General features: G+C 34.6%; 2 protein-coding genes across 15 annotated transcripts in view; one reads left to right on the forward strand and one right to left on the reverse strand.

Moving 5' to 3' along the window:
• LOC136810403 (uncharacterized) overlaps nucleotides 1-22,240 on the forward strand; it is a 277,730-nt gene that overhangs the window by 192,604 nt on the left and 62,886 nt on the right. The window lies entirely within an intron of this gene.
• Nucleotides 276-22,152, reverse strand: LOC136810397 (potassium voltage-gated channel subfamily A member 2-like). 14 transcript variants are annotated; one of them, XM_067066949.1, is made up of 4 exons: nucleotides 22,047-22,152; nucleotides 21,750-21,882; nucleotides 21,176-21,514; nucleotides 276-2,583 (listed from the first exon to the last, which is right to left on the reverse strand). In XM_067066949.1, exons 3-4 carry the CDS (start codon nucleotides 21,447-21,449, stop codon nucleotides 1,100-1,102), a joined length of 1,758 nt encoding a protein of 585 aa, XP_066923050.1. In that variant the 5' UTR covers nucleotides 21,450-21,514; nucleotides 21,750-21,882; nucleotides 22,047-22,152; the 3' UTR covers nucleotides 276-1,099. The 14 variants fall into 14 exon arrangements, with proteins under 14 accessions (XP_066923050.1, XP_066923053.1, XP_066923051.1 ...); XM_067066952.1 differs by lacking the exons at nucleotides 21,176-21,514; nucleotides 21,750-21,882; nucleotides 22,047-22,152 and adding exons at nucleotides 6,529-6,582; nucleotides 6,825-6,930; XM_067066950.1 differs by lacking the exons at nucleotides 21,750-21,882; nucleotides 22,047-22,152 and having other exon boundaries at nucleotides 21,176-21,559.

Here is a 22,240-nt window from a genome sequence, read left to right on the forward strand (position 1 = left end):
AAACTGCTTAAAAAGAGGAAAAAATTGTAGTTTCTTGTCATTTTTCCAAACTGAGGCTGGGCATGTTCTTAAGATGTTCTTAATTTTTCGACGAATTTCAGCCTATATGTTCTTATAAACTAGGTTCTAATAAAAAAAAAACGTGTACAAGGTTTATAAGATTTCTTGAAGGATTTTAAATTTATTATATTTTAGGGGACCATACATATACTGTATTAGATGCTTTGTAGCCTCTCCGTTCCATGTGAAACATAGAAATTTCAAACTCAAAATAATTGGTAGCTCTTTGAGACTGGCCAAGGTTTATCTGATTTCTTTTGTCTAAAATAATTTAAAATATTTTAGCTATAGTAATTTCATAATTTTCAAAATGGAACATTTTTAGCAAAAACAAAAATTTGGTTTGAAACAAAAATATCGATTCCTATATACAGCGTGTATAATCATTTCTTTTGGGTATTTCATGTATATACAGTAGGTGGTCTTCCAATTATTCCATTTCATGGAACTGAGTTCTTTGGTAACCACATTTATTGTGTGTTTTCTGGTTGATTACAAGCATGTACTGATGAACGACGAAACTCAGCTTCAATCATTTACATCATTAAGTTCATTCGATCAGAGCTGGCCAATGAAATAAAACCGTTCATTTATAAAGCAGCACTTGGTGAAATTAGGATCTAAAGGTGTTCACATAAAGAAAACTAGTTTTAGCTTTTGAGTTATTTCATTTCTTCTTTTTCGAAATGTTCAATAACAGATTACTTTTGAAGATGACAACATTAAGTTTTCAAACACTTGCTTGTTAAAGACTTTTCTCCTGTTATTACAAGGAATCGAAAGACACCACTTGCAGTGAAGATTCGCTAAGACCTAACAGCATTGACTTTCATTAAGAAAAACAATTAAAAGTTAAAACTTGGCGATCAGCATCTGTCTAAATCATCAATTTTAATGATCTCTATTTCAGTGAAAGTGTTCTTTCTATACCGAACGGATTTAGGTAACCCAATCACCATATGGTTTACCTCCTCTTATTTACGCAGCCACAAAAACTCATGAATCACCATGTAGCGGGAGCTCTCTCGTGATAACAAGTTTACATAACAGTAGTTGTCAAGAGAGGATCTTCGTTGTGATTATGATTGATGTTGTTCTCTTTATGATTGCTTTGAGGCGATTGATCAGGTGATTGTCGTTTGGATTGATTCTCCGACGGTGTGTTATACTTGCTCCTTTCGAACGTCATCCGATCACGCTTGTAGAAAAACTCAAAATTGGACACAATAACCGGTACTGGCAATGCAATTGTCAACACGCCAACGATCGCACAAAGACTTCCAACAAATTTCCCAGGTAATGTTTTGGGAACTTTGTCTCCGTATCCAACGGTTGTCATGGTGACTAGACTGTACCAAAACGCATCGGGAATGCTTTGGAATTGATCATTCATTCCTTGTTCCGCATAGAATATGGCACTGGAAAACAGAATGACACCAAGACACAGAAAGAATATCAACATGCCCAATTCACTGATACTCGCTCGTAATGTGTGTCCCAAGATACGCAAGCCAAGTGAATGTCTGGACAATTTGAAGATACGGAAGACACGAACCAACCGGACCACCCGAAGAACGGATAGCGGTGTGGTGTTCTCCGAATTGATGGATAGGGTGATGAAATAAGGAAGGATGGCCAATAAATCGATGGTGTTAAGAAAGGATTTGGCAAATTGCCATTTGGATGGGGATGAGAGAAGGCGCACCAGATATTCAAAGGAAAACCAAATGATGCAGCCTAATTCAAAGGAAAACCATGGTTGACGGTACATTTCACCTTCACTTTTACTCGGAGTTGCAGAGAGCGTGCCGTTTGTAACATTCCCTGAAGGTGCAGCAGTCGTCAGAGGCTTGTTGTTGTTCACTGAGTATTGTGGCAAAGTTTCCAAACAAAAAACAGTGATGGATAAGATGATAACGAGAACGGACCATGTTGCAAGGATGCGTGCTGCTTGACTAGAATCAGGGAATTCGAACAACTCCCACACTTTCCGTTGAAGCTCGTTCGTCGGTAAGACGCGTTCTTGGTCAGATATGTAACCTTCCTCTTTTTGTAACTGCATAAAGACACTTTCACCAAGGTCAAAGAAGGCCACCTCCTCTGCGAACAACGGCATGGGAATGTTGGGCGGCCGAATCAAAATGCCACCTGTTTGGTAATAATACAGAATGGCTTCAAAAGCTTGTCTGTTCTTATCAAAATAATAAAAATCTCTTGACTTAACATAGTACAAATCCAATCGACTTTTGTCACCAAGTAACGTATCTGGGAATCTTTGGAGGGTGCTTCGCAAAGTCTCATAAATCATTCCACAGACGTTGATCCGAATCAAATCTTCTTCTTTAATAAGTGATTCATTTGTTTCAATGTAATTATGATTCTTGTGGTTCTCTTGAGGATATCCATCATAGTATTTTAACATGTTACCATTTCGTAAGTCTTGCGTACTAGCACTTAGTCGTTCTTTGGATGGCAACGTCAGTTGATTTTTGTAGGGGACAACCGGTGACCAAGGTGGTTGACCTGAACGATGAAGAAAAATACAAAACTTAGAATGTTATTTCGAACATAGATCAAACAAACACAAGAAAGGTAGAAAGGAACCTAAATAATGTACGATGTGTCAACTACTCAAACTGAATGCTTAAAATCGTCTAAGAACAGGCCAATATGGTTTGAGCTCAAGGTCGTGAAGTCTTTTCTCCCAACATAGATTTTAAAGAAGGACACACGAATTCTTTTGAATCCAAACATAATCGACGGATTTGCCAACCTTTGACCCTTACAAAGCACCTAAATATTTGATAAACCTGATCAAACTTGTAAAAGGTCATCTAATCTTCACCTTAAAAGTCAGCAACCATTCTATTCTAATTTCCCGTGTTAAAATAATAAAATTTGCTCAAATATCTTCCTTCTAATTTGAACGCAAAAAATCATCTCAAAATTGAAGAGGAAAAAAAACATCAAGGCTCGAAAAAAGACAAAGTTCATTAGTACTTAGAATGAATAAATAGGGATAGTTTGCATAATGGGGAAATATCTAGCATAGGGTGTTAAGTGAAAAGAACATCAGGTTGAAAACACAGTCAACTAGAAATTTGTTCTTGTTCGGGTAGAGGGTGAATAAACTTATTTTGTCCTTCATCAAATCGTAAATGAAAAGTTTTTGTTCGAGGAACAATATTTTTAAAAAGGAAGAAAAACGAAATAAAAGAATGAAAAAAGATGATTTAATGAAGTGAAACTATGAAATGATCCTTCCATGTTTGATTTGATAACAATTCGAGTCAAGTTTCAACTAGGAGAAGGAGTAAATAAGAAAGAAGGCCAAAAGAGGGATTACCCTTCATTCACCTTTCAACAAGCTCTCGTTCATTTTCTCTCTCAAACTTTCCTCACGTCTTTACATAAGATATAGCAGGCACATAAAGATGTAAGGAGAGGCGATTGTAGAAACAGTATCCAAAGTTGGATAAAATGTTTGTTTTTAATGCTGCCATCTGCTTATTAGAAACAGGCTTTCTTGTTATCAAATTTATGTTTATTTATTTAAAACTTCTTTTCGCTATATCAATCCTATTAAAGTGTTTTTTCCTCACGTTTCTTTGTCGAGTGGGGGCTTTTTTCATTAACCAATTTCTTCCCCAAACAAACGGTTTTCAAGAAAAAAGTAATTCGATGGAAGGTGTAAATCGAAAGAAAAAACGGCTGAAATTGGAAAAAGAAAAAAGAAAAGTCCCAAAAAAGTTATATTATTTTCAAATCCCATTGCTAGAGAAAAGTACGATATATGTAGGGAAATATATTCCCTTCAGAAGAAAAGAAAGTACAAAAAAAAAGTACAAAAAGATGAAATTCTATATTTCTCTTCCAGTTCGATTTTATTTTTCTTTCAACTTTTCATTTTCGCTTTTTTCTTATTTTTGCTATCGATATCAGCTTTTGAATTAGAATTTCCTGAAAGTGGCCAAATATTGAAAAGGTTCGTTTAGAGCCATATCATCACCCTTTTCCAGGTTGAAAGGGAAAATCACAGAAAAGAATGATTAAACACAACCAGTTCAACAGGGAGGTCTGTCAAATACACGTTGCTGATTTCTTTTCACCCGTGCTAAAAAAATCATTAGTAAAGTGCCAGAAAAAAAAGGTACGGTGAAAGATAATTTTTTGCCATCTTATCTTTAGGGGGGGGGGGTGAAATTGTTTTGACATCCCACCAGGTTGATTCAAAAATCAAGTGTTTTTCAACCATTTATCAGAGCCTTTTTTGAAAACTTTTCTTTAAAACTTTACACCAATCATAATCTATTATTTGTCTTTGCATATATGGTCTTTGCATGCTGCAAAAATCTCAATTTTTAAGTAATATAGCTTGAAATCTTAGTCTTGTTTTCAATAACTCTCGCACTAACAGGAAGCACCTAGGGTCACCTAGCTAAATGAGAGGGTTAAAATTTTAAAATTTTCTTTGTCGGCGCAAAACGGTTGCGCCTCAGTTATAACACTCGCTACGATAAAATTTCCCAAAAAGAACAGACAAAAATTAAAGGATATAAATGAGATTGTAAAGTTCCGGAAGCGATGTTTGAAATCCAATTTCACATTTCAGCAACTTTCATCTAACTTATGAACAAGGCAAGGATTGCACGAGAGGGGGGTATTTATTAAAAAATTTTCTTAGGGAGGGGAGGGGGTGAGAAAAGTTATTGGCTTGGTTAAGGGGGAGGTTCGAAAAATCTTTGAACATAGGGGTGCGAATTTTTTTTCCGATTTTTGGAAAAATCCTCCACCCCCTTCTAGTAGATACTTTATGAACACTTCCTAAGTTACCTGGACCAGCGGCACATCCCCTTACCCCACCCCCATACGCCCATAAAATAACAACAAAATACGCCCATATACAACGTTTGAAATGTTTACCAGCTAGGAATCTATATACTGAAATTGGATTTCGATTTGATGTGTTTCCAATCAATAACTATTTTGTTTAGGAAGGGATAGTAATCATTTTAAATAGCAGCATGTTGCTCCCCAAGATATTAGAGATCATACAGTAGAAATATCACCAAAAAAGAAGTTAACTGCAAAAACAGAAGATAAAAAGACTGTGACTTCCTAAAAGTCAAAAGAAAACTTTGAGCTGTGAAAATCAAAGATACTTCTCGAAAGGCGTTTCTAAAGAATGACATTCTAATTAGTTCGAAAGGAAAATCTTCATGATTTTTTTTGTTTTATAAACTAACATCAACAACAATTTTTATCTATTTTCTTAACAGAAAAACTTTCCACATATTTTCCAATTTCCATTCTGCTTGATGATTCCTTTTCTCCATTCTTTTTTCTTTTTTCTACTTCGCTCTTTTTATCTCATTTTCTGTCAACGTTTTTAAAACCCTTCGAACACAAAAAACCGTAAAACATGCGGTCGAAAGATGACCACAACCACGATCAACCCTCAAATAAAAAACTTTTTTCTCTCACATCTCTTTTTTCCTGTTCAAGTAAAATTGATTCATTTGTCTTTTTTTCTCCAGAAGATTAGAAAAATCGTTTTCTAACCCCTCTTCTACATTGACTTGACACCGGTGGAGCCTCTAATTAGCGGATACCACCGGAGAAACGTCCGCTAACTAGAAGCGTCCAAATTTTAGAACTTTTTCATCTAAGAGCTCCAATTTTGAAATTAGGCCATCCCAGGGTGTAAGGGAGTCTTTAGAACTTGTGCAGGACACTAGGACATAGAAGAACAAGAGAAAGGTTATTGAGACGCAACAATTTAATTTTCACGATTTAAAGAATGTCTATAGAAATATAATATAACACAAAAATAGAAGTTGAACAAGATTAACTTGAAAGTCAGAGGGTACCGTACTTACAAGAAAGGTAGAAAGGGATCGTCAGATTTGGACTCCGTTCATAGGGGAAATCACTAGTTTGCAAACATGAACCAGATAACATAGTTGAAAAAAAAATATTGTAGCAATCATTCGAACAGAATACCGGAACCAGAGCTCGAGCTACTGGGAAAAGGTTGAATCTAGCTGATGGCTGGGGGTTGAAGTGCAAGCGTTTATGATTTCGTTGGCCCGGCTAAATTCGTCGAATGGGTCAAGAGAAAACTTAAAACTTTTAAAACTAATTTGGATAATAAAACTAATACGTGCTTCAAAGAAAAAATCTGTGACCAGTTTGATATTCGATTCTCGCTAATTGGAGAGCGAAAATAGGGGTTTTTGCAATTTCGTGCAAAAGAATTTGTCCGAGGGTCCACCAATCAGAGGGTCCGCTAATTGAGTGTCTGCCTTTTATAGGTTTTATTGCATTACATAATTATTCATCTTTGCGATCACTCAAAAAATTTACTTTGTTGAACGAGTTGAACTTTTAAAAACTTCGGAACTGATGATTATTCGAGGGGTAACCTTGGCAACCTTGTCATTAAGAGTTTTTTTCTGAAACACCAACCTTGCAATGTTCCCATTTGGTCCGCATTATAACCGAGTTGGCTACCCGTGTAAACTGTAAAAAATTAAACGAATATTAAACTTATATTTTAGAGAAGGTCATCGAAGGTCAGTCCAATAAAAAGTTCCGGGCTCATGGAATACCAATGGTGTTAGAATAAACGAAATAGATATATTTATGGGTGTTATTATTGAGTGTTATTAAACACAAAAGAATCTACTTTAAAAAGTCATAAACTGTTTCTTCGGGCAATACCGTAAAATATTGAACTCGGACAAGTGTTGAACTTCTCTTACCATTCGTCTCTTCGTCGCTTTTTTTCTCTCTTCTTTTCGACATCAAAACATGACTCACGACGTTGAAAAAAGCCATCGCTATTATTAACTTTATATAATTATATCAATAAAAACAGTTTTAATTACATATCCACCCCTGTATCAAAGGCACTGACCGACATCTGTACCCGCTGGAAAAATAAAGTCGCCCAAATAATCGTTGCGGTGAAAAAGCAACTCGAGATTTCATGATTGAAAAGCTACACTTTTTAAAAATTACACCCTAATGGTGAAGAGAAAACATCCCCAATTGGTTTTTGCACGTGTTTGCTCATTGATTTCATACTGGTGGCAAATTATTCTCATCGGACCAGGGAGACAGGGGTTAATATGTTAAAAAATATATTGCTCTTCTTTTATTTGTGGTATGGAGTCTGAATTAGATCAGAAAAGAATTGCTGAATCGTGATTGGGAGATTCAAAAAGAAGAGTGTAAGGCAAAGCCAATTATAAGAAAGACGATTTTGAGAATTGGTTTGAAAAGAAGGTTATTACCGGGTTTAGGTTGCATCATCAGGTTGTTGAGAGATCGATGGTGATGCATTTTCTCCTCTCCACAGAAAACTGAGAAAAGCCTTCACGATCTAGCCTACCAAACCGTCTACAGGACCAACATCATTCAAATAGAAAAAACTTCGAAAGAAAAACGCAAAAGGGGAAAAACACAGATTTTGCCACATTTAGGATTCTACGATCTATAGGGCTTTTGTTTATCTATCTTTCTTCTCTTCATTCTGCCATTTTTTGAAAAGACTTTGAAGAATAATCTGCGAAGAGGGCGAATTTATGTCCAATATATTTCACACTAAGTGAAGAAATGAGTAGAGAGTTCCTACCAATGACCAAATAAGTTGAACATATCTCCCTCCATCTCAAAACACCATTTGACGGACTTTTAATCAAGAAAAGGGAAGATGATAGATTGGAGATAAGTTTAAGTTGGCTGGCACAAAGCTCAAATCAATTTATTAGCGAGATGGAAGGTGTTTGAAATGCTGCGTAGTAAAAACCGCGGGTAGGTTATTCATCTACTATACCCACGGTTTTTACTATACAGGATTTATATATATTATATTATGGGTTCTCCCAAATTATTTGACATTTAAAAAGGATCGGATGAGCAAATTATACATTGACAAACCCTTCAATATACAAACAGCCACCACTGAGTGCAACAAATCTGAATTAATTTATGTTTATTATGAATTTGCAAGAGCTCTGGTCATAGTTTTAATCTCAAAGATACAATCCCAGCTTGGTAACTGATTGACTTCAATATCTTTTGATTTTTTTTCTCGCGATGATAATCTACCAGAGCCTGAATTTTTCATGTTCTTCATGTTCTTATAAAATGCTCTTAAATGCTCTTATAAAAGAATTCCAATCACGATTAATTTTAGGACGAGTACCATGTGCTGGATATGAATCTATGCCTAAGGGAGCGGTCATAAAGTATCTACTAGGGGGGGGGGTGGAGGATTCTAGGGGGGTTCGAAATTTTTTTCGAGGGTTTAGGGGGGGGGTTCCAAATTTTTTTTGAGGGTTTAGGGGGGGGTTCCAATTTTTTTTGGGAAACTCAAGAGAAAATGTAGGAAGTCTAATTTCATAGTTTTACGTTTGAAGATTTCAAAAATTTTTCGGCCTTACGGCCGACAACTCATAATTTATCTTATTGGATATATGTACATTTCATATTGCCATTATTTGGGCATCATCTGGTTTGTAACATTGAGCTAAGTGAGGGAAGTAGATTAGTGGCTCTCGCAGCTCATCAGAGTGGTTTGAAAAAGTACTTCTTAAAAGAAATTTGTCAAAACAAAGTGTCTTTTAGCTAAAATGGTGGTGAAAAATATTGAAATTTTCGCCCGTCGGCGCAAACCATGGTTGTGCCTCCTTAGCATCTGCTACTTAACATTTCAAATTACAAAAAGCAAATTCCAAGTTTCTTGACTCAAAGATTCCGGGCGTTACTTTCAACCATACTGCTCTTACAGTTTAATATTTTCACTTAATAATGGAGGGCGCAAGTAAGGACAAAAAATACCAGAGGCGCCAATTTCATAGTTTGCACCCCCAGAAAATTAAGCCAGGTCGCTACTGGGGAAAATAAGCAGTATTTTTTTCCAAATTTTACAGAAGCCCAGAGAAAACCACTTGATGATTCTTGTCTTAACCCTGTTATACTTTAACTTAACAGGGCTAAACTATCTCCCTTACCTTATTTTGACATAAAAAAACTGTCATACAAACAAATAATACTCTTTGTATCGCATCTGGATGAATTCTTTTTCGCGTAAAAGTTTTCTTAGTAGGGGGGGGGGGTGCGAAAAAATATTGGGCCTTATGAGGGGGGGTTCGAAATTTTTTTCGAGGGTTTAGGGGGGGGGGGTGTGCGAAATTTTTTTTGGATTTTTCAAAATATCCTCCACCCCCCCTCTAGTAGATACTTTATGACCGCTCCCTAACCTAGCTAGCTTAAACTTTTGAATGAAAAGAGAGGGTGCTGACATTTTATTGGCATTTTTTCTAATCTGAAACCTTGTGTCGCCACTTACTAGGGTAAAAGTGTTTAGTCAAGTAAAAAGTAAAAAAATATTATCCCTCTGACCTTCTTTAGAGAGAACTTTACATATATTTAGTTTAAAATTGTACAATAAGTATAAATAAGAAATATCCTCACAAAAATTTGGTGTAGAAGCATTCAGTTGACATCTTGAACGTGACAACATACTGCAAAACATTACTCTAACTCACTTGCTCTTCTGAAGTATAAACCACCCAAAAGCTAAACCTTCAAGATAAGCAAGCAAACAAACAAACAAACAAACAAAAACCCTTGAGATTCTTTTAAGTTTAAAATATATCACCAGATTGGAAATCCAATCAGAAGAAAATAGAATTGTATTCAAAACTCGGTGAGCGTAATCGAATTATTTTTATTTTGTTCTCACTTTTAACGATTCCAGGTTCCAAATAGCCAAAAGAACTAATTGGTTTAATAAAACAAGCCTAAAAGAACTAATAGAATATTGAAACCGAGTTTTGTATTTGAAAATCAAATACGAAATCGTATACATACAGTATAGGAACAAGAACTTGATGGCTTCTTTTTTTAATTGATCATCGAGAAAACAACAGAAAGAATCATTTAGACATTGCATATTGAAGCACAACGTTTTTAAGGTGGTAAGGAATGAAGCCGACCTTAAGAGCAAAGTGAGAATCAAACCAACATCAACTAATGGGAAGAGATATTCATCTTAAAGGGGATAGCTTGGATAATTTCAGCCTCAAGATACTCAAATACATGGTGAAAAACTAATGTAGCTTACCTACGATTTCTAGGAATATTATTGGATTTTATCCAATCAGAGCTTTTATGTAGTTTCAACTGTTTTACGAAGTTCCAGATCAAAAAGGTTGTAACAGTATTCCGGCTGATTGAAGACCCTTTCAATCTACTGATACTAAAATTAACTTATTGATAGATCAAATACTGAAGAAGCTGTCAAAAGACTCACCGTTAGCTTTACTGCAACAAGAAGTCATTTAAATATTTCTCTTTCACTTAAAACAATGTCACAGTACCTCAACCAAGACTAAACTCGAGTCATCTTCTTCGAAAGTTTTGTATCTTTTGTGAAAGCTTGTTTCAAGCCCAGTTGTTTCCTGACCTTATGGCTAGTAGATTCCATCTTCATTTTTAACATTAACAAAATTGAAAATATATTCCTCTTTATTTTCCAATTTCAAAACAAAAAACATTGTGAACAGAAATGTAAACTTATTTTACGGAGAAAAAACCGTTTAAACGAAAAACTGAAATAGAAAATAAAGAACCGATGTCCTCGACAAAATAAAAAACCACGCAAAGCGAAAACTTGGTTAGTCCATTTGTCTTTTCGGTAAAGGGAAACAATCCAAACCGAAGTTGACAGGGTAACAGATTATTGATGTTTCATTTTGGATAAAGAAAAACTGTTTACATACAAGACACACAGGAGTGTTTAAAAACATTATTGTAGAATGCCTCAGGACACTTTTAGCAATCACCAAAATGTTTTGAAATGTAGTTGACAAAAATTTTTATCATAACATTAAGCGAACAACTGCAATATTTCCCTAATAAAAAATTCAAATCAGCGTGGGCCATTCCAACCTTTATGGTTTAGCTGTTATTTAATAAAACGAAGAATCGTAAAAAATGAAGATAGTTTTGAAATTATAACTGGACAAAAAAGTTACCGTTTAAATACTGCAAGCACAGAAACTTCTCTAACTTATCCGGATTTCCGGTCATTTTAAAGTGGAAAGTGAAGAGGTAGAAACATCTCCTTTAATTTATAAGCTTCTAAGCGAAGAAAATTAATTAAATTTTCCTGGCCATCAAGTCAATCAAGTATAATTTTTTGGTGTCTGTGGTGCGATTGAAAAGTAATAAAAAGGTCTGTCTGAACTACATACGATCATGTGTATTCCTTGAAAAAACATCCAAATGAGGCCGACCAAAAAGAAGTTAGTAGATGATCTTTGTTTGAAATATGACAAAATTTTGCCTCACCTTTTTTCAAAACCCCTTCAAAAAGAATAAAAAACTTAAGCCAGCACTTCGTCTCGCCTCCCAAGTCTAATGGTAAATTTCTTTTTCACTGTACAATAAGTGGCCGAGCTCTCCTTATTTTACCTAATGCACAGTGGTCAAAAATTAAAGAAAAATTAATTAAATTCAACTAATTATCAATCTACTGGAATGAGTTGGACCTCTCTAAAGAACGTAAACGAAAATTCAGGATGCTCAGCAAGCTCTACAAATTGAGAAGAAAAAGAATCATTCGTTTGGAAAATCTTTGAGGTTTTTCTAATTATGCAATCAGGTTTTGTGTAGTTTAAATAGTGGCAAATTATTCGCGAATTACTCAAGAGATTATCCCCTTAAATATTGTTGTTAGAATGTTTCAATGTAAAGGCGCAATGAGGTGATAGAGCAAAGAGAAACCGCATGTCACCCATTACCATCACGAAAAAACTTTACGGACGCTAGAAAATCATCTTCAATCTTCATATCTTCAACACTAATCTTCAACTGAAATATTTTTGCTTTAAGGCACTTTAAGTACGTGTACTAATTTATTCGGCCTTTAATTTCTCAAACAATGTTTCGATTGTAAGGAAAACAAGTCGTTTTTTTCTTCTCGAAATTTTTGATGCTCGGGAAAATATTTTCACAGATAGCAAGTTAAGTAAATTAATTGGATTATTGGTGGAAAAATCAGAGTTAAAGCGAATGGGTTAAAAATGGGCGACAGACAGAGTACGAATTAGATCATTTTTCCTTCTGGTCCTCCCTTTCCTGACTTTTCGGGCCGGTCCATCCCCGCTTGAGAGTGAAGTGAAAGCTTTTATTAACAAGCCGATACTAATTTGAAATAGGAAAAACATCTTGATCGATTTAAGAAAAACAAGAAGAAGAAAAAGGAAGAAAGTTGTAGTAAGCCAAGCAAACCATCACTAACGAGCGAGTGTCGAACGCTCATCAAGGTGAATAAAGAAGGAGATGAAAGGAGAGGAGGTCGACCAATTATTGACCATCAAGATGAGATGAACAAAATGATAAATGAAAGAAAAACAGAACAAGAAAGAAAGAAAGAAAGAAAAAGGGTGAAACATTTACAAAGTAGTAATAAATTGGATTTTGAATGAATATTTTGGAATACGAAAAGAAGATAAAATGAAAGAGACTGCTGAAAAAACCAAATGATTCATTCTATCTACAAACTTGATACCAGCAAATATAAAAGAAGAGCAACAATTTTTGAAAACATCCAAACTCTTCTTCACTAAACATGAAAAAAGTTTTGAAAGAGTAGAAAAGTTTGCTTTAAATGGAACGAGAAAGAAGGCACAGTACATTGTGCTATAAAAGTATGAAGTCCAATTCAATAACTTGGTTGGAAAACGCTCCCCAGCTAATTTAATGAATTTATGGATGTTAAATGAACTTCGGAAAGAACCCTAAGCACATGTTTGATTCAACTCAGCAAAAATAAAAGCTTTCGTCAAAAAAGAGGGATAAATGTAACAGTATGATAACTATCGAAAGAAAAACGTTCGGAGAAGATATACCTTGAGCTGTGTAAGGGTTTGATAAAAGTTGTCTCCGAGCTTGAAAGTCCATTCAAATCTAACTTTTGCAGTAACTTTTGCAGATTTTGCTGATGAAATAGTCTAGCACTGCTTTTATAAAGAAAATTTGATTGATACATCTATCATAAATGAAAAGGCCATTTCAATTCTTCCTCTCTCTCTTTTTCAGCTTCACGTACGAAAATCGTCGAAAAAAACCATATTGAAGTTCGTTGCAGAAAAGAGTCGAGAAATTAGAAGCGCTACAAAACAACAAAAGAGAAAAATGAGAAAAGAAAAGAATGAGGCGATGAAAAAGTTGTAAATGAGGGAAGAATACAACATGTTTGCTTGTGATAAAAAGATGATAATGATGAGTTGATGTGAATGAGCACCCTACATCAAATTTTTAATCACTAGCACAAACAACTCAATTTTACAGAACATAGGCTTACCTTATCAAAATCCAACAAAAGAAAAAAGAGGAAAAGAAACAAACCCATCAATTTGAGAAGGAAGAATATTTGGAGAAAGAAGGGCTGGATATGCTTAATTTGTTGTTTTTATGCTAAATTATATAGTTTATCTTTTAAAACGTTCATTACAATTTTTTTTTTTAAATGAAGAAGAATTGGCGAAGAATTCTCTCAAAAGGCCAATTTGAATGAAAGTTCAAATATCACTTAACCCATCCAGATAAAATATCTAAATAGAATTAATCTAAGAAAAAAAGTAAGGAAAGGCAAGTCATGAACATTTATTTTTTTAAACGAACAAACTAGACTGAAGTCGCCAAGACACAGCAGGGTAACAATCAAACAAAATATAGTTCCCACAATTTGATAGTGAAGTTTCAGCATGGTTTCAGTCTTGACAGTTTAATACACTTTAAAACACTGCTTCCAAATTATCAACAGGGAACAAATAATTTAGGGAAGCATCGGTTGATTGCCATTGTTAAAATTTCATTTTTAGAGCATTTTCAATTATAAATTGTCAATTACCCCCAAGTAAGGCTCGCCCCTTTCACAAAAATGCCATTTTATGCTTGAGACCTATGTACTAAATGTTAAATCTAGTCTGAATTAGGATCCTAACCTAAGAATGCTGTAAGAATATTTTAGGATGATTTTCCCAAAAAAGTTAAGAATATCCATGATGAAATGGATTTACACCATTCTTATAAAAAAAGCGTGTACTCACTTCTGAGAGCCATGACTCTATGTCAAGCTATCAAAATTTTAGAAATTAAGTTTTCTTGCTTAAGGCAAGAGTGAAATATTGGTTCAGAGTAACATTTTTAAATTCTATGACTTGGTCCAGTAACGATTTTGTTGGCCGACCTCTTTTAGTACACACTTTTTTTTAATAAGAATACACTTTATAAGAATGTCCATGATGAAAATGGCCAAAAAATTAAGAATAATGCTAAGAATATCACCATCATGTAATTTTGCTACTCAAGCTAAGAATGCCATTTTTAGAGCATTTTTAATTGCAAATTGTCAATTACCCCCAAGTAAGGCTCACTCCATTCACAAAAATGCCATTTTATGCTTGCGTATGTAAATGTTAAATCTAGTCTGAATTATGATCCTAACTTAAGAATGCTGTAAGAATATTTTGGGATGATTTTCCAAAAAAAGTTAAGAATATTCATGATGAAATGGATTTACACCATTCTTATTAAAAAGGGTGTATTGTCTTCATTGAATGTCAGTAATTTAAGAGTTCGTGTTATTGATATTCGAATTATATGGCTGACGTAACGATGTTGCTATGATCTTTAAAAAAAAGCTGACATCTGATGTGCCACATATACCATGAAGTTGAGCGTTACTTATTGCATATCGATAGTCGTTGGCATCTGGATTCACGAATTTGAATCCACCACGAATCATTCGACGAAGAAAATTTCGAATTTCCAGAATTTTACAAGATTAGCATTTGAGCATAAAAATAGATTGTAATAAAGCACGATCAGACTGAAGCTCATTATGGGACAGAAAGATAACTCTTTTATATTTGTTCTCAATATTTCCAAGTTATTGAAAATTTTATCAAAAATCCCTTCAAAAAATCAAGTTTTTTTTTTTGGTCCAGCGATATATAAAGGTCAGTGGATTTAAGAGGTAAATAGCTAAAATTACATTTTTTCACGAAGCAATAAAAATTTTACCCAGTTACCCTTACTGTTTTAAATCAGAAATTCTTCAATTTTAAAACGCATAAATGTGAAAAAAAATTCAAAAAATATTTATTCAGTCAAAAAATACAGCTTAAAACTTTGCCCTGGTTAACTTAGAAAGGGCTCTTTTTTGTTATTTTCTAAAGGTTTTTAAAGTCAATCAATGATAAACTTTGGACTATATCTTTAGATGGAATAAATTTCTTAGAAGAATGTTTTCACATTATTGACGCTCTAGGATGAATAAATCACTCGTGTGAAAATGATAATTATAGCACAATTATTGAAGAAGCTGATTTTCTTCTTTTTCATTTTCGATCTTCATTTTCCGATCTTTTTTGATTTTATCATAATATTCCACTCCAGTTTGTCTTTTCAACAAGCACAAAACCGCTGATTCGAATTTTATCAAAAGTTATAGCTTTTATTGTCTCCACTGCAAATTATATTTAGACTACCTTTAGTGGCTAATTTCCAAGGGGGCAAACTTCTCGGGGAAAATTTTCCTGTCACCGGTTTTAACAGATCAGAGTTCAAAAATGGTTTAAGTTGAATTAAAGCAAAAAATCGCACTCTTATTTTTCTTTTCGAGAAGATTGACCTTGGCCTTGTCTACATTTTTTATCGCTTAATTAGGACTGAGTGGTTAAGTGAATTATTGTAGCAAGCATCGCTTAAATGAAATAATTAGATATTTCAAGTTCACTTAAGGGCTCTGCCTGACATGTTATACATTTTCTGTTAGACAAACTATTCCTAAATCTGAAAATTCAAAAATTGCATTGAAAAATTTTGATGAAGAAGAAAATGAAGACTTTTGCGAGGAAGAGTATTTCAACTTTGAAGAGCTTAGTTTCGGCGAAGAAAAAACATTTTAGATGGTGTATCTTTTACCGAACAATAAAATTTTTTGCGGAAAATTTTTGTAAATGCTTCTTTGTCTCGAAATCTTCAAAATAGTGGTTTTTCATCAATTTTTCAACTGGATTTTGCTTAAAAAAACAGTCATAACTTTTGACACATCTTTTTAGAAAAATTTCCGCAAAATTTAAAATAGTTCAATTCTTTGCGGACAGTGTAAAGAAATTTTGAAACAAAAAGGTTAATTACCCATTAAAACTTAGCACTTTTTATAAAAGAAGGTGATGCAACATATTATTAACGTCTTTTTAAAGTTCATAACGCCATTTCTGCAATTAAATTCTTAATTACTCTGAAGGGATTTGATTAAAAAGCAATTTATAAAGGTAATTCTTTGTTGAAAGTGTTAAAGAACCTAAAACATAACTTTTATGTTCAAATACTAAAATCAATTTTCCGACTATGGTCAGAGCCCTTAAGTGAGACAACCCAAAAATAATATCGAACTGAAGTACAATCTCTCCTATAAAGACAAAAAGTTACCAAAAATAGCCAAAATAGCTTGAAAGATTGAGAAAAATACGTCCAATTTTTCAATTTATCTAAAATTCTGAATCGGTTTTCATAGAAAATATCTTTCAAACAGTCTACAACTTTTCATGTCGCATGTATAGGTGCTGGTAAATTTTTAAGAGAAAGCCGGCATTATCTCCACCTGATGACGTCATCGTTCACTGGGAATACTGAAAAATGAGACCCCTTTCAAAAAACTGGGGACACGAGAAGTTTTTTTCGCGTTGGTGCAATACAACATGCTCCATCCCACCAACACAAGAAAAGAAGTGCGTGTCCGATAGTTTCATTATTTGTTTCATGGTACAAAAAGTGAGGGAAACATCCAAAATACACGCTGATTTTGTCCCATAGACAAAAGGGAGATTTTACTTTTAATGATAGAAAGAAAAATGGGGTGGAGACACGACAAAAGCATTTCAGGTTGGTTGCATTGCACCAACGCGAAAAAAACGTCCCGTGTCCCCAAGCCTTAACACTTTTGCACTTTTATTTATTTGCTCTAATTTTGTAAGGCAACTCCACGTGAAAAACATTTTTGGGGCGTAGGGTCAATTGTTGGACACCTGAGAAATGTATCATGTATCGGGAGAAATGTATCGGCTGCACGCTCAGGTGAACAGTAAGTACATTCGCGCAGATAGCTATCGAAAGATGAGCACTTTGGGTAGCATTTTATAGAACGATCCAAATTGACCTTTTTGATTTAATCAGCACTAGGTTTCTGTATCTCTAGGATGGGAAAATACTTGACTTGGATTTGACTATCAGCAAAATCGGACCAGTGGTTATGCTGAAAGTGAACATTTTGAGTAAAATACGAACCAGTCTGTAAAATAACAACCCCGCACGTAACCGAACTAAAAAAATATTCAGCAAAATTGAACAAGCTAATCGGTCAATATGTGATTTAAGCCATTTAAAAAATTCTGGTCTGTTAAATACCAATCAGATATGTACTTTAGGCGTACAAACTTTCGCGAGCAGAAACTTTCACAAGGTCGAAAAATCGCGAAATTCACGACATTTTGTTTCGCGAATTTGAGGAAAAAAATGTTTTTCGCAAGCATAAACTTTCGCATTTCGTTTGTTTATCGTTGGATTTTTCGAATGAAAGTTGCCTTAAAAGTGAAAAATATTTCTTAAATCCGATAAAGACGGTGCTCTTCGACTTTAAAAAGGCATTAAAGGATAGAATAATGCCAAAAACTTGATATATATTACGATTTCGAGATTTCGCGAATTGCTCTGTTAAGAATTTTCAAAGACATTTACTTTCGCGAAAAAGGCCAATATTCGCGAAAATCGCGAAAGCTTCTGCTCGCGAAAGTTTGTACACCTAAAGTACCCGAACCAAAATTTTGCAAGTCATCTCCAATACATGTTTTTTATAAGAACAAACTATATAAGAGCATAAGGCTTCTATTTTCAAATTAAGTGACTTATCATTTGTGTTCATAAAGAGTACTAGCCGGTACCCGGCGTCGCACGCCGGTTTAGCTGTTTGCTGAACGCATTTAAAGTCCTTTAAGATGTTGGGAAGGTGGCTTAAGAAGATGAAATCAAAATTAAAAGGAAGAATTCTCTTCAAAGTTTGACTCTATCCCTCCCGGGTGACGTATCTTTTAACGATTTTGAAAAAGATTTTTGTGGCAAAAATGAAAGGGCGTCATTCCCAAATTACACTATACCAGCGACCAGCGACGTCCGAGACAGCTCTGCAATTAGATTTTTTTCTCGCTTCGCTTGAGTTATACTGCTGTAGTTCTTGATGTTTAGGAAAACTTTGATGTCAAGATAAGCGGAGTGAAATAATAGACATGACACGCGATTCGTCGAAAAAAGGCAGCCTGGGGGGGGGGGGGTACTTAGGCAAGAGAAGGGTATGGGTATGAGTATGTGCCAGCCTTAAAGGTGCCTTTTTTGAAACATGACAGTTTGAAAAATCGGAAAAATCAAACTTCAGTCCCACTAAGAATTGGAAAAGTAGGAAAATTTCAACTTTTTGCCCCCAGAAAGATAGAGATTTGGTCAAATTAGTTCTAAAAAGTGAATTAAAATTCACACAATTTCCCTTGTTTCTTCTCCTCTTTATTCTGCTAAGGGTCCGAGGGGTAGGGCCGAAAGTCAGCTCGCAACCATAGTCCCCCCGGAAGGCAGCTAGGGCACGCAGACAAAAAAGCGTGATAGATAGCGCAATTTTATGTTGCTTTTTATAAAATAACTTCGTCATAACTTCAATAATTTTTCAAATTCAACAATGACTTAGATTTCCAGCAAAATAATTATCGACATACATGTTTAAAGGTCCCTTTTTACGAAAGAAAGAATTCTAGTTTTTACCGCCTTTTGAATGTATTTTTAAATGTTGCTGTTGTTCTAACAAACTTGTTATGTGATTCTTGTGTTTTATTTTATATTTGTTCTTTTCTTTAACAGATTCTGTTTAAAAGATTTCTTTTGTTTTGAAAAGAATTTAAAACAAAAGAAAAAGTCTAATCTATCAATCAAAACAAAGTCTTTATAAAACGGCGCGAATCTGATTTAACTCATTTGTGGAGCAAGAACAAAATAAAAGTCATCTTTTGGAAGAACAAAAAAATTGCGTGCGAAAACGAAAGTAGCACAGACAGAAAGAAAGAAAGACCACAAAACGACATACAGACTACCACTATTAATATATAGATACACACTGAAACAACTGGTTGACAGATGTTGCATTAATCTCGTGTTGGCAAGTCCTTAACGATGGTAAGAATTTCGAATTTGTATTCAAACCTGTTCTGCCTGTGCTCCTCAGGTCCAGGTGTGAGCCTCTCCCAAGGCAGTTTGAAGGTTGACTGAGGAACATAGTCTTGTTTCTTCTACCCTTCTTCTCAACGATCAAACAAGTTTTGTCAAAGTGGCAAAAAGACGTTTTAAACATTTAATATTTGTTTTCCATTTTCTATTCTGAAAATACGTTTTATTCAACAACTTCGAACTTTTATAGCGCGTGACAATCATTTGTTTTGTTTTTGTCTGTTTATTCTTCGCCTTTGATACAGGCGAAAAGTTTCACAGGCAAAGCGAAAATGGTGTTTCAGATTTTCTTTTCTTGCTATTTCTCATTTTATAAAAACGGCAAATTTCTTTTCAAAACTTTAATTTGCCAGGCTATTACTCTACCATTTAAGATTAGGAAAACGGGGAGATTAGGAATAAAAAGACCCCCACTTCGTGCAAATTTGCTAAAAATAAAAATGATAGAGAAGAAAAAGTGAGAAAGGATCGAAATAGGAAGATACTTTTCACCTGCATTTACCGAAAAAAAAACTATCAATGATTTTCCACAACTTTTTCAACAACTCTAATCGAACGAAATTATCTTTGGTTGGCGTAAGCACTAGTACTGACGCTAAATTTAGATTTTAAAACTTCTCGTAATTGAAAATGCACCCCTGTTTTACAAGCCAAGAGAGAAGTTTCTAGTCTGTGGGTGGTGGGAAAAGGGGAGAAATCATCCCTTGGAGCGAAACGCTTCATTTATTTAAATTACAGTCAACTCCCCCTAATTCGAACGGGAGGTCTAATTTTTTTAGAATTAAAAAGAAGGGCGAATTAAAGATACTTTACGAGGGTTTCTCCTTGACAAACAGGTGTCAATCTTTTCGGTTTACGGATCCCTGGAAGGTAGGATTCGGCTATTATCAGTCAGGGCCAGGGTTCCAGCACGTAACAAAGGAGAAAATACCATAATTTGCACTCGTCCTTCGTCCTTCGGTAAAATCAAGAACATTTAAGAACACTTTTAGGCTTATATCTCAGTTCGGAATATCCGAAGGCTTCGAGAATTTAGGATATTCTTATAAAAATCTAAACTTAGAAAAAACTAGAAACTAAGTCTCAAAAGTCTTTGTACACAATATTTTTGACTAACTGATATCTCAAATAACCTTAACGACAAACTAACTTAAGTGAACCGAAATAGTTGAAACAATCGACAAAAAAGGTACATACCATTCATACAGCTCCCCTTGTTCAAACTTTTCATGCTTCTGCGAGTTCTCTTCTTTCACTTCAGAAAAAGAATCATTTCTCGCCTCTCCAATTAACTTTTCATCTTGTTAAAAGAAATCTTCATCAACCTTTTCACTCTAACAACCAAAACAGAAGTCCGTTACAACTTTATAATCTTTCAAAACAAAAAAGTAAAAATAAATTCACTCAAAGATTTGCTTTTTCCAATCAAGGAGAATGAATTCTCTTCCATAAATTCAAGAAAATAAAAACAGTTGATTAGAATAAGGATTGCCTTATCTTTTTCATCATCAATATCTTTCACAGGAAAACGAAATTTTATTTGCCGAAAGATAAATCGTTTTATATCTTTACTTCATTAGCGTTGAACAAAAGTAGACAAGTAGACTTAAAAACAACTCAAATCAAGCCCTCTAAAGCCAGCCAAACAAGCCTCTTTATTTTCGGCACCATAGCCAAAGAAATCAAAAGCAAAATAGAACACTTTTCTTGTGCTCTTGTGACTTGTGGACAAGATATCAGGTTCAGTTTAAAATGTAATTAATACCTTCTTCTCCAGTCCTCCCTTCAAAAGATGAGGATCGGTAAGCTTGAATGTGGAAATCCGTCTCCTCAGTGGGTGCTTTCATAGAATCTACAGTCGATTGTTGACGCACGCTTTCTTCAAAAGATGACATCCTCGTCAAATGGGGTTGATGCAGAGGTCGTGAATTTTTACGTTGTCTGTTGATGTGTTCTGCTATTCTGGTGTTTTGTTTTTGAAGCCGTTTCATGGAGGGCCCACCCCCTCTCATGGAAGAAAGGGAAGACATGCTTGGCATGGTCTACTTCTCAAGTTCTGATTACATAGGTTTGGTCAACACAACAATGAAACATTCCAATTTTCCTGAAATTACGAAGAAATATTTTTACTCCACAAAATAAGTTGGCCCTTCTTCGACGAGAAAACTTTAGGAATAGGCCATTTTATTAATATTAGTGCAGATCACCTAACAGGATCTTTGAAAAATTATTGAATTTTACTCAGTCCGAACAACTGTGTTACAAAAGTAGTTGCAATGAAAAGTATTCAATGTGAAGACTAAACAACAGTTCATAGAATTAAAAAACGTAGTAGATACCATAACAAGAGGTCACTTTCCAATGTTTTTTTCTTCACCCATCGATATTCCATTTGAAGTTTGATTCGTGAAGGAATATACTTCTCTTTGCCTGCCGCGCAGTAAACACATCTAGAGTCAAGCCATTATTTCCCTAAAATATGGAAAATTGAACGTTATAAAAAAATTTCGTTTTATTAGCAATAGGCAAAACTTCTCTAATACCTTTCTTTGAGTTCAGAATAAGCCACCTAGCAAAGCTGAAAGAAAGTCCGAGGTTCAAATGCAACGGACATCGTGTTCCCCGCACTGACTTACATAGTTATCGAATACATCAATCCTCCAAACATCTGTCATCATCTGACGATCTCCTTCCTTATCAATATTTTATTTTATTATTTTACTTGATATTCCAAGCTGGAAAAAAAAGAATCAGAGGAAAATTAGAGAAAAAGACTAAATCCTTTCAGGATTGTACTGCTCAGACATCGTCCAGATATAAGAGGCACCAA

Source organism: Clytia hemisphaerica, unplaced genomic scaffold (genome assembly GCF_902728285.1).
Source record: "Clytia hemisphaerica strain Z4C2 unplaced genomic scaffold, Clytia hemisphaerica genome assembly, whole genome shotgun sequence".
NCBI classification, from domain to species: domain Eukaryota; kingdom Metazoa; phylum Cnidaria; class Hydrozoa; order Leptothecata; family Clytiidae; genus Clytia; species Clytia hemisphaerica.